Source organism: Girardinichthys multiradiatus, chromosome 14, assembly GCF_021462225.1.
Source record: "Girardinichthys multiradiatus isolate DD_20200921_A chromosome 14, DD_fGirMul_XY1, whole genome shotgun sequence".
Taxonomy (NCBI): domain Eukaryota; kingdom Metazoa; phylum Chordata; class Actinopteri; order Cyprinodontiformes; family Goodeidae; genus Girardinichthys; species Girardinichthys multiradiatus.
The window spans coordinates 26,181,915-26,193,589 of record NC_061807.1 but is presented as its reverse complement, the minus strand read 5'-3'; the positions used below and the strand labels follow the sequence as shown (position 1 = coordinate 26,193,589).

The window sequence follows — 11,675 nt, the reverse complement described above, 5'->3', positions numbered from 1 at the left end:
CAGAGGAAGAGAGGGACGCTCTGTGCTGCCATTCTCAGGGCACACCCTGCCTACCCTAGAGCGCTGCAGTGGGATGAGAGACTGAGAGAGACCATGACGGGCAGCTGCGGCCTTGTAGAGAGAGAGGTATGGGACTGCTGAGTCAGTCAAACTACATAAAAGGTCCAGGAGAGGGTAAACGAGTGGATAAATGACAGGCAGAGAAAGGTAACAGCCGAGGTAGGTGTAGAAAGATGAGCTGCAGGATCTCTTTTCTCTCAGTTCATCGGTAATCTACCGAGTTTATGATTTACCAGTATTTCCGCTGACTCTATTTCTTAAAGAAACTTTAAACCGAAGTAAATCTCAGTGTCTTATAATTACTTTGGTTTAAAGCAGACACTTTACAGTTCCCGGCAGGCCTTAGAAGTAAGGTAAGATATCACACATCTATATTTCCACTTTGTTTTGCACTGCTGTCACATTGGCTGTTTTTTTTTTTTCTTTTTCACATTGATGCGCACTGAATAAAACATGAAAGCAGAACCACCACCCAGTAATCTCTTATTTCAGCTCTGGTATTCTCTGTCAGATGCAGGTAAATGAGCCTGTGCTTATGCCAAGGCTGTCCCGTGTCGCCGTTTGTGGTGGCACGCATGGCAACGAACTGTCAGGAGTGTACTTGGTGCAAAAGATGCTGAAGACTGTGAAAAGAAAAGAGGACAGAGAGATGGTGTCTGTGCAGATGGTGCTGTCCAATCCTCGGGCCGTGCAGCAGTGCCGCAGATATGTTGACACTGACCTGAACCGCTGCTTCACCCACGCAATGCTCAAGTAAAGCAATGATTTCGTTGCAAAAAACATCCTTTTTTGTCACACTTATAAGTTTTTCTGGATTATTTTTCCTATCCAAACCAACCTGGCTCAAAAAAAGTAATTGCCCCCTTTGTTAAATCATGAATTAACTGTGATTCACCACATTTTATTTCAACTCGTTTTTATTGACCATGCACGGACCTGATTACAGCCTGACCTGTAGAATCAAGAAAACAATTAGACACAACCTGTCTGGCAACAGGAAGTAGGCCAAGAGATCTAAAAAAGCAACAAATCATCTAAAGAAATATAATAGATGTTATGAGCATCTTTCGGTCTGGAAAGGGTTACAAAGACATTGTTTTGGTTTCTGGTTTCTCCACAGCGAGAACCTTTTTCCACAAATGGAAAACTTGTAAAAATGGTGGACGTTGTCAGGAGTTACCAGCCTAACAAACTGGAACATCATTAAGACTGAAAACGTCATTCCACGTGTCAGGCTCAGTGTTGGAAGGTTGACGGAGCTGCTTTGCTTCTTAAGGACCTGGATGAATTGCCATAACTGATGAAAGCATGAATTCTACTCTTTACAAGAAATCTTGAAGGGGAATGTATGTCTGGCCATCACTTTGAGACCTTAAGCTCAAGTTGAAATAGGTTATTCTGCAAGCGAATTAGAAACACACCCACAAGTCTAACTCCGAATGGCGTAATATACAAAAACTGAGGTTTTAAAGTGGCCTAGTCAAAGTCTGGACTTAAATTGATTGAGATGTTGTGGCATGACCTTAAACAGACCGTTTACTTGTATGTTCGAAAACCCTCCAATATGGCTGAATTGAAACAAGCCTGCAGAGAAGAAATTCTTCAGGAATGGAAAAGGTTGGAACGCTGGACCAGGTTGGTTTGGATAGCAAAGCTTTTTGTGTAGCACTCTATATGCTTGCAGCAACGTATCTGTTATTATGCCCTAGTGGTCCCATATTGGAGGGGGCCCCCTATGAGATCATTCGTTCCCGTGAACTGAATGCCATGCTGGGTCCGAAAGGCAGCCGGGCGGCAGTGGATCTTGTCTGTGACCTCCACAACACCACTGCCAACATGGGTCTGTGCTTCATTGCTTATTCTGACAGTGACTGGATCTGTCTTCACATATTTAAATACCTTCAGGTAAATATATCAAACTTTTCTCCTGAGAAGAAATATTAGTCGAGAACTGGCAGAGAGCACCCAGACTGTTTTGCAAGCTTTCTAAGTGTTTGTATTATGAGAATTTTCAGTGTCAGTATGTTTTGTGGGGCTTTGGCTGCTTTTTCACACATGTTGTCATGTTTGTGTACTTGACCATGAGCTGAATGTGCAAAGTTCGCTTAAAATGTGGGGAAAGTGGACAAAGTAGAAGTGGAAAGAAAATTAGTCAGAAAAACAGGAAAAAACTGAGCAAAATCTACCAAAGACCTGAGAGATCAATCATCCTCAGTTAATTGTCTGCTGGAGATGTTGCTAAATCTTTGTCTTCTGAACCACAAATTAAAAGTGGCAGAGACCTGTGACTCTGACTGGTAATTGCTAATTTTAGCAAACATAGGTAACAACCTAAATAAATAAAAGCCTAATAAAAAACAAAGAGCCTCACCAAGCATTATATTTTTTCATGTATTTTTTACTTGTATTTTAATGAATTATTAGGAAATTATCTCTATAATAATGCTATTAGCATTCAGTTTAAACCGATTTGATTTGTGAAAAACATTTTTAGATTCTACATGTTTTTCTCAACAGACAAGTCCATTTTAAGGAACCTGCATGCATTGTTTTTATGCAATAAATTATTAGTGCTAACATACCATTTAATTCCTTTGAAACTGTGTTATTGTTGGTATATGACATAGATAATTAGAGTTAGAGAATGGCTGCACTCAAGCGCACAGTGGCCCTTCTTGCTCCAGAGAAAGTATATTTATTTTTGCTCCATGCACTCTGAAGCAGAGGTATTTTATTGTTTTCTTATGAGGATGATTTTAATCTTCAACGATGTATGAATGTTAATAGACAACTTGTTTTGGAGAAGAAGCTGCACGGCCAGTCGGAGACAGCCTTTCAGCTAGCCGGAGCTACTTGAGTGAGCCAGGATGCAGTGTGCTTGGAGATTTTTGGAGTCCAAAACTAACAGTTGTCATGCCAGCAGATCCTCCCACCCGAGCTTTGGATCTCTGCAGCTCTCCCAGTGGCTCATCCATTTTCAGATGATAGGATATTAAGCCAAAGAAATGGGAACAAATTGTGCCTTTGTTACAGACATAGTGTTAAAAGATCCAATTTCAAACTGGTTCTTTGCTACATTATCTGTTATGAGTAGACTCAGTGCTGGTTCATACCAAAGCCCTTTTATGCTTGAAGGATTTATAGATTGATCAGCACTGATTGGCTTAATAAACATAAAGCCTTCCTCAGAAAATGATCAGATAGTGGACAGAAGATGAGATAAACAGTCAAAATCTAAGGAAGAACTCCAGTAGGTATGACCTGTTGATCAAAACGATTCTGAAAGGTAACAAGAAACTCTGGCTGCCTAAAAGCAAGCCATGAAACAAATGAGGCAAGACTCTAGACGTATTCAGGAAGATGCTGTTTCACATTCCTAGTATAACTGGGCTTGTCTTACTTTTTGTTAGAAACACATGCCAGATACGCCAATGAGATTCATCCATTTTGATGTCTCTAATAAAGAATCATATTCCCTCGATTCCATTGGAAAACACGGCTTTGGTGAGTTTTATCATTTTCTGTAATCTAAATGTATCAGAAGCCATTGAATGGATCTTTCTCATTTAAAGCCCACTTTCTGCAGCCATGGAGATCGGTCCTCAGCCCCACGGGTGTGTCAAGTCAAACATCTACACAGCAATGAAAGAAGGCGTGCAGCACATGCTGGATTGGGTCGGCTATTTTAACTCAGGTGTGTAGAATGTGGGCCTGGCTCAGTTACCTCTACGCTAAGGTTTTACGAGGTTTAATACCTCACATAAACATAAAATTGTTTCATACATTCACAGCTAAATGTTAATTTAAAATCAATAAGTACCTAAAAAAGAAAAACCAGTCCAGGATTGGTTAAAAAAATAACAAATACTAAAAGACTAACTTAGTAATAGGTGTTTACTTTACATACAGAGTAGAGGAATGTACCAGAGTGACCAGAGGTTTCTCTAACTGTATGGAGCACAGAGTAAAGCAGATCTTTCCCCTACCTGTTGCTGCACACTGCCTGTCAGCTGGCTGAAAAAAGCCTACTACACTACGCTCCCTTTGCATAAAGAAAGAGGAATTCAGTTGTTTGGAAATGTCTCCAGTCGCTGAATACCAACAGCTGCCTGATTAATAAGCAACAAGCTATAATATTCTACACTGTAAGCACATTTACTTGAAGGCTTCTCCTAGTGCATGTTTATTGTATATTTATCAACATCAAAATGATACAAATTATATAGATATTTTAACAATAATCATAAATATTGTATTTTTGCACAAGTAGGGATCATTGTTGCTTTTCCGCTTTAAGAAATGTGATCGTCGTGTTATTCCACTTTTATTTGAATTGTTGTGTCCATACAGTGACACTAGTGGTTTTTTTTATCATAATGAGAGAATCTTACACCAGCCAGCACCTATCGTAACATAGTTTAGCATCACGATCAAATGGTTTTGTTCAAAAATGGCAAGGTTCTTTATAGCTTTGTGTATTTTAAAAGGTCCTGTGGGATATTAACCGTTTTGTTTATTGCACCGCTTGTACCTTCAGGTTGTGTGTTTGAAGGAGGTTTTGTCGATGTGTTCACCATGGTTAAAAACATAGACTACCCAAGAGATGAGGATACTCGCAACATCACAGCAACCATCCATCCCTACCTCCAGGTAAAGCCCGAGAACATTCTCAGAGCTTCTGGAGGCTTGTTCTATCCTCCAGTATCCTCTAATCAAATTTATGATTTGACCATTTTCCTTTCTATGACACGTTTCTTTTTAATAAAACATGATGTCCCTCAAGTTAAGTTGTAAAATCTCAAAGTGCATTTTCTCACAGGACAGAGACTTCTGCCTGCTCCACCCTGGAGATCCCTTGTTCCAGACATTCTCAGGAGAAACCCTGACGTACAAGGGCAATGAACCACTTTATCCTTTCTTTATCAACGAATGCGCTTACTATGAGAAGGGCATCGCGGTCTCCCTGGCCAGAAAGAAGTGCATCACCATCCCGTCTATCTGGGTGACAACAGAGGAGGAGGAACGAGTGAGTGAGCAGAGTTTTGCATCAGAGGAAGAGGAGTGAAGATTTTCTTCATACGAAACTGATGTGAAATACTTTTTAGAATAACTTTTTATTGAAATGACAGCAAGCCTTGCATATATGCACACATATTTACACATAAAGTGATAATTTCAGCACACGTTCACAAAGATCACATTTCAACAATGCATTCAGGGCTAGAAGAGCTGTTTGCGTTTGATGTTTGGACGAGTAAAACAGAATCATGACCTGTGTTGAGCCACACCATTCAGAAATTTCATTAAACTTTGCGAAACGATACTCATTCTTTAATAACCAGCATGCTTCAATAAGCATAGAAATGACATTTTTTTTCTCTCCCGAATGTGTTTATTTCCTCCATAAAAATAGATATTTATCAATGTAAAACTGCAGCAATATTCAGGATATGATTAAAATAATTTAAAAGTGCAAAGATATTCTGCAGTTTTTTTTCACATATGGCCTTAAAGTACATTCATAATTAATAAGGAGCAGATATATTGTCCCTTATAGTTGATGATTTTCTTTAACAATGGCAAAAACAAAAATACATGTTTTTAGAATCAAAGAAACATGAAACACAAAGTGGAAAACAAAATCACTAAAAGATATTTTTAAGAATGAATCAGGTCAACAAAACAGCAGGTATCGCTTTACAAAATGACAAAGTTACATTTCTTTCTACTAAATCAGATAAAATGTTGCAAATGTATAAACAAAATAAAACTAAATAACAAAAAAACGCCATCAGTGTGGATATTTTTCAATAACAAGCATGAATCCAGTAATAATCTTTCTGTTGAACTTCTCGGTGACACATCATTCTATGTCAAAGTGTCAGAAGTAGATTACCCAGATGTTTTTGTTTGGCTGGAAGCGTTCAGTGCCGTGTCTCCCACACAGTTGAAATTAGTCATGCACTCATAATTCTGAGAGAAGACAGTTGTCATTCTTGCCTGTAATTATTTAACATGCTTCAAAGTTTTTTATTTTAGATCATCCCGGTAAAACACTGTACTGATCTCCGCAGAGTAGGTTTTTGCCTCAAATTTTAAGGTCTAGTAGTCTTAGGCCTTTTATGGTTTATTTGAACTGTTCTTTTTACAGACTGGAGGGATTGGACAAAAAAAGTACTTAAATACATTTTAAAAACAAGTGTTGGGTGCACACTCTCAATCCACGTAGAAATCAAAATTACATATGAAGGCATAAATATGCACATACAAGCCACACTAATATTTGCTTATATGATGCTTAGATAGATGAACATTGACCACACGCTTTTTGCAGCCATCAACAAGCTACTACCATAATTTATTTAAACTGGGTAGTTTCATAGCACCACCACTGCTTTTGGGCATAGGCCACAGATTTTCTGTAGGGTTGAGGTTGGGACATTTTAATGGGCCTTTTTCATAAGATTGTTAGGCTTATTTTGAGTTAATGTTTGTTTTGGATCTTTGTTCTGCATTACCTAACCGATTGTGTCCATGTTAAAACCATCTGACCAAAGCTGCTCCTCTCAAAGGCAGGAGAATTGGTTAGAAAGTTGAAGAACGACCCGGGAAACACTGAGGCTCAGTCCTGCTGTGACAGGATTCAGACATCAGTGTCTATGTCCACAATGAAGCAAGTTTCACGTTTACGTGACCAGTCGAGAAAGAAGATCCTGCTCCTAAATGGACACATTTTGGAGCAGGATCTTGACTGAAATTTGCAGCTACCAACATGGACAGGGCAGATGTCTTCTGGATATTTTTGATGGTCAGAGAAGGATAGGATACCATTCCTTGTACAAGAATATCTGACTTTGTCTCATACTTGTACCAACTTGTACCAACTGTCAAGCATGGTGGAGGCAGCATCATGCGTTGGGCCTCATAAATGACACTGTCTCTGGTGTATTACACAAAGTAAATGGAAATATGAAGAAGGACAAATAAATACAATTTCTTTAAGTTCATCACAAATCAACAGATAGATGTTTGAATCTTGGTAACAGTTGGACATTTCACCTGGACAATGATCCCAAACAAACATCAAAACAGGCTTACTAATCAATAAACGGGCCTACTTAAAGCAACAGGGATGACTTTCTTAAACCCCCAACCTCATCCGAAGCTAGACAGTTTTAAAAAAATCTGCAAAGACGATCAAATATCTACTGTAGCTAAGATTATGGCAGACACTTTTTGAAGACTACAAAAAAGTCCAAGGTCGCGGTACAACCTGCTGAGTGACATTTTACTAAATATTACTGGAGATAGCATACATTTGAGAATGTGAGTATAATTTTTTTTACCATCGGTGGATTAGAGGAAATCCACAATAATTTCAAACTTGTGCACCAAATTCTTGTTTTTACTTATCAACGTTCTATGTTGTATATTCGTTCCAACCTGGAATAAAAGAAATAGTTAAATTAATTTTGCATTCATGCCGAGGAGGATTGTACTGTATGTTAACTTCTTTCTGTTAGATTTATTAGAGCTTAAATATTTTCCCTTGATTCACTTTTTATAAGGCAATCTATCCTGTTTGATATCAATGAAATGAAATCAATTTAAGGAAAAAAATATCTAGCAATGGTCCTCTGATTTCTGGCACTCTTCCACTGGTATGAGCATGTTTTACTTCTTGCGGCAACAGGTTTAGTTTGATCACGTAGGAGATTCAATGCCATTTAGGGTCGGGCTGTTAACATGCAAATTTTAAAATAACCTTTTCATTTCTGCCTTTGTTCTCAGAGGTGTTTGCTCTAGCTTGCTGCTCTTACACAAGAAACCTGACCTCAAGCCTAGTTTCACATAAGAGTAGGTGTTGCACTTGGCTCAAAAATGTTATTATTTCTTCAGCATATTTAAGTACCTGCAGTTTCAATGACAAACAAAGCCGACCCACAGCATACCAGACCTCCACCGTGCTTTACTGTAGGCGTGGTAGCTGTTTGTAATAAACCAGAAAACTACATTTGTAGAGTTTGTGTTATCCTTTTTCAGAGAATATCAAAGAAACTCTGTCACTCATCTATAAAAGCTCAGAGGAGAACTTTTTTAAAAATTTTTTTAGAAGTAAATTATTTTAAAACACTTCCAGAGAGTCTGGGAGGTATTGTTTAGAGGTTTATCCAGAAAATCCAAATTAAAAAAATGAGTTTACTTTCATTTTCCTAACCTGGACTGTGTGCTACACTGAACTTATGTTTTTACATTAACAGCACTAGAGAGAAAAATTAGAAACAAATCAATTATTGCAGCATATTTAAGGGTCTTTACTGTAGAAATTAAAGATAAGATGGGATAAAAACAAAATATTAACCTGTATTTTTTATCCTTAGACATCAGTATAAAATGTATCTTCAGGCTAGAGTGGTGCATGATGAATTTTAAATTTGAGATCCAGAGCAAAATCTCTGATTACGCCACCCGGTAGGCAGTCATGCGGTAGTAGTTCTGGCTGTGACTGCGCGCCGCCCACACCAGCAGAGCAGCAGCCATCATGTGCAGCGGCGAGGAGATGAGGGCCAAGTAAAGGGACCAACCCAGGGAGCCATCCACCTTGTCAGGAAGCATCGACACCCTGTGGAGCAGGTCCATTCCAGCCAGGTAGCAGCACACTGTGGCCAGGGTGCATAGACCTGTAAAATGCAGGATGAAACAGAAACTCATTAAGCCTCTGCTTTGCTAACCAGGTTTTTGATAGTAATCCTGAGAAAAATGTGCAGAGGTAAAAAGAAACATTAAAATATATTGACACATGGCGAAAACCACTTGTATTTGTCTAATTACCTTAAAGTACATTTTCACACTGTCTTCTGGGGTTGTTGCTTCTCTATCTATGACTGAACACCATTGGTCACATTACAATCCAAGACTGATAATGTTCTGTTTGTTTTTGTGTTCTTGGAATGAGTGTAAAAATTGACAACAAGTCTGGAATCACAAACAATTGCAAATCCTTCACTTTCTGGATTTTATTGCAATTTTATCAAAATCTGACTTTCTAACTAGGGGGTACCTTGTCTTGACCCTATAACCTAAATAGCTAAATGAAACTCCCAGACAACAACTTTTTACTGTAGCTAATCACCAAACTCAGTGAATCAGAAATGTAGATGAGTGAAGATGACTCATTGAAGTTCAAACTGAGCATCAGAATCAAAAGCAGCTGGATTTAAGTGGCTTTGCATGTGGCAAGGTAGTTAGTGCTGGTTTCTGAGAGTTTTAGAAACCGCTGTTCTAGGATTTTCATGTAAAACCATCACTCTGGTTTACAGAGAATTGTCCAAAAGACAGAAAATATCAGTTAGCAGCACTTTTTTAGCTAAAAATGCCATCTTGATGTCAGAGGAGAAACTAGTTTAAGATGACAGAAGGGAAGCAGTAGCTAAAATAAGATTCCTTAATACCAAGGTATGGAGGATAGCTTCTCAGAATGCACACTCCAAACCTTGAAGCAGATAGGCTACATCAACAATAGACCACACAAGGTGCCACTCATGACAGCTAAAAACAGCAAAACTGAGATTATAATTCACACAAGCCTATCAAAACTGCACAATAACAAATTGGAAAAACCTTGCCTGGTCCGACGAGTCTCGATTTCAGCTGTAACATTCAGATGGTCAGGCTTGTGGTGGTGTAATGGTGTGGGGGATATTTTCATGGCACATTTTAGGCCCCTTAATCTGTACAACTATTGATCAAGATAACTCTGAAAGAGTACTAGAAAGTCTGGCTTTTTAGAAGTGAATTAAAACAGAAACGTGGGGCTTTTGGCAGTAATACACGTGCATGCACGTAGACAACAGAAAAGAAAAGTAGGCCACCTTTTTAAGAGTTCTTGGTGACATCTTAATTGAAGTCAGAAATGTCTTACTGCATGTTTGCTGCCAAGAGGTGCAGTGCAAAAAGTCTTACCAGCCAAGAGATGAAGAGCTCCTATACCCAGTGTGGGTGTGAGGCTTCTGCACAGACAGGCACAAAAGCCAATCGAGCCCGCCAACACAACCAGAGCGAGGGATGCCAGTGGCAGCAGAAATTGGCACCTCCACAAATCTTTTCATAGAAGACACAGTAAAACATTTCTTGTTATTGAACTACTCTGTGAGAAGGGACTAACAACTCAATGTTATGCAAATTGTATTTGTAGAACAGAGGCTGATTGTGGTGTCTGTTTCTGCAGAACCTACAGGTGCGGAGCATGTCCTCTCCACTGTTGTGGTTCCCTGGCTCTTTGTATTTAGGAGTGAACTGGTCCGACAAAGTGAAGTTTCGACACTCCAGCGTCATCTTGGCATCTGAAAGAGTCCGTCACCACAGATTTAGCTCTTTATTCCCAGTATAAGTCAAGCACAAATTAAAACAAACTTGTTTATTAGCTTTCTGAAAAATGTTTGCCTAAAATTTCTGTAAAAGTCAGCCAGTGCAAAGGTTGGATGTTTTGCATGTTAACCCACACAATATCACAAAAACTGTCGCATTTGTACACCGATCTGCCAATTTTCTAGTAAACTGATATGAAGCATATTCGGTTGAGAAATCCATTAATAGAGCGATTCAAATTGGATTGATATTGAAATTAAATGTACAGTATGTGGCCTCATTCTATTTATCTGTCATAATGCCACAATGACTCAGATGATTTGTGGCAGATGCGCTTAAATTCCTCAGAACAGGTGATTCCAGGATCCAGGCCAAATCTCACTATGAGTCATATCTGCTTCGACAGCTGCTTGGTGCCAAGATTCCTCCATTGAAATGCTGCTTAGTAGGAATCCCTTTCTGACTACAGGCTTGTGTGTCGGCCACATACCTGGCTCCTTGTCCCAGTGAGCAGAGGGTGGGACGAGCACGCACCGCCACCACAGGCCCACGGTCCCGTTGAGGCGGAACAGCGTGTCGCCGTAGGTCTTCTCGTCGAACTCCCCGGTCATGAACTCGTCGTACAGGGAGCGCAGCTCAGACACGTTGGCCTCGCCGCGCACAGTGGGGCTGCTGTACTGGTACCAGTGCTGCGTCCCGATGGCCACCGACAGGTACACGGTGGCCAGGATGCTGAGCACGCAGGCGATAACCAGAGCAGTGGCGTAGCGGTTATCGACCATTGTTCAGCAGACGCACTTATAAGGGATTAAGTCGCAGGCGGTGGTCTCAGTTCAGGCGGTATATAGACGGATTCCTGTCCTCCAAGTTGCATCCAGTCACGCCAACATGGCTGATTATAGTGGGCAAAAATCGCCCGACAATAAAACAAGGAATAAAAGCGGGTTGTTTTAATGATCACACCTTATCTGTGATGCTGGACAATACCCCTGCAGCTTTGCTTGGATGCGCCATCTGTTCCGTTGTCCCACTTCCACAGATGGTGGGTGGCACGACGCTCCGCTGCTGCAGTTACAGTCCACAATAACAGCCTCTCCTCAGCGAAAACAGTAGATCGATCATCTGTAGTAAAATGCTTTATATCCCAAGTAGCACAAGCATGATCAAAGCAAATCTGATATGATGGGTTTATTTTTAGGATTCTGGATACACATAATCCCTGCGTTTTCCTTTTCCGGTTATCCTTT

The 11,675-nt window shown here is 39.9% G+C and overlaps 2 protein-coding genes across 5 annotated transcripts; one reads left to right on the top strand and one right to left on the bottom strand.

The window, feature by feature from the left end:
• On the top strand, window positions 1-5,381 carry LOC124880988 (N-acyl-aromatic-L-amino acid amidohydrolase (carboxylate-forming) B-like). Of its 4 annotated transcripts, XM_047386463.1 has the most exons (8): window positions 126-219; window positions 379-413; window positions 572-813; window positions 1,770-1,965; window positions 3,471-3,564; window positions 3,647-3,754; window positions 4,598-4,710; window positions 4,880-5,381. In XM_047386463.1, the coding sequence occupies exons 3-8, from the start codon at window positions 572-574 to the stop codon at window positions 5,123-5,125; spliced, it is 999 nt and encodes a 332-aa protein (XP_047242419.1). In that variant the 5' UTR covers window positions 126-219; window positions 379-413; the 3' UTR covers window positions 5,126-5,381. The 4 variants fall into 4 exon arrangements, with proteins under 4 accessions (XP_047242417.1, XP_047242420.1, XP_047242419.1 ...); XM_047386461.1 differs by lacking the exon at window positions 379-413 and having other exon boundaries at window positions 1-126; XM_047386464.1 differs by lacking the exon at window positions 379-413 and having other exon boundaries at window positions 88-219.
• On the bottom strand, window positions 5,156-11,675 carry LOC124880989 (claudin domain-containing protein 1-like). The gene is made up of 4 exons (XM_047386465.1): window positions 10,919-11,675; window positions 10,296-10,403; window positions 10,024-10,161; window positions 5,156-8,741 (listed from the first exon to the last, which is right to left on the bottom strand). The coding sequence occupies exons 1-4, from the start codon at window positions 11,208-11,210 to the stop codon at window positions 8,521-8,523; spliced, it is 759 nt and encodes a 252-aa protein (XP_047242421.1). The 5' UTR covers window positions 11,211-11,675; the 3' UTR covers window positions 5,156-8,520.

Excerpts from the sequence above, each read along its gene's own strand:
- LOC124880988 (XM_047386461.1), top strand. The coding sequence starts at position 94 with ATGACGGGCAGCTGCGGCCTTGTAGAGAGAGAG. Across the intron at positions 127-571 it reads GCGGCCTTGTAGAGAGAGAG|ATGCAGGTAAATGAGCCTGT; the intron begins GTATGGGACTGC and ends ATTCTCTGTCAG. Across the intron at positions 814-1,769 it reads TTCACCCACGCAATGCTCAA|TGGTCCCATATTGGAGGGGG; the intron begins GTAAAGCAATGA and ends ATTATGCCCTAG.
- LOC124880989 (XM_047386465.1), bottom strand. The coding sequence starts at position 11,210 with ATGGTCGATAACCGCTACGCCACTGCTCTGGTTATCGCCTGCGTGCTC. Across the intron at positions 10,404-10,918 it reads TCACTGGGACAAGGAGCCAG|ATGCCAAGATGACGCTGGAG; the intron begins GTATGTGGCCGA and ends GGACTCTTTCAG. Across the intron at positions 10,162-10,295 it reads AGAGGACATGCTCCGCACCT|ATTTGTGGAGGTGCCAATTT; the intron begins GTAGGTTCTGCA and ends TTCTATGAAAAG.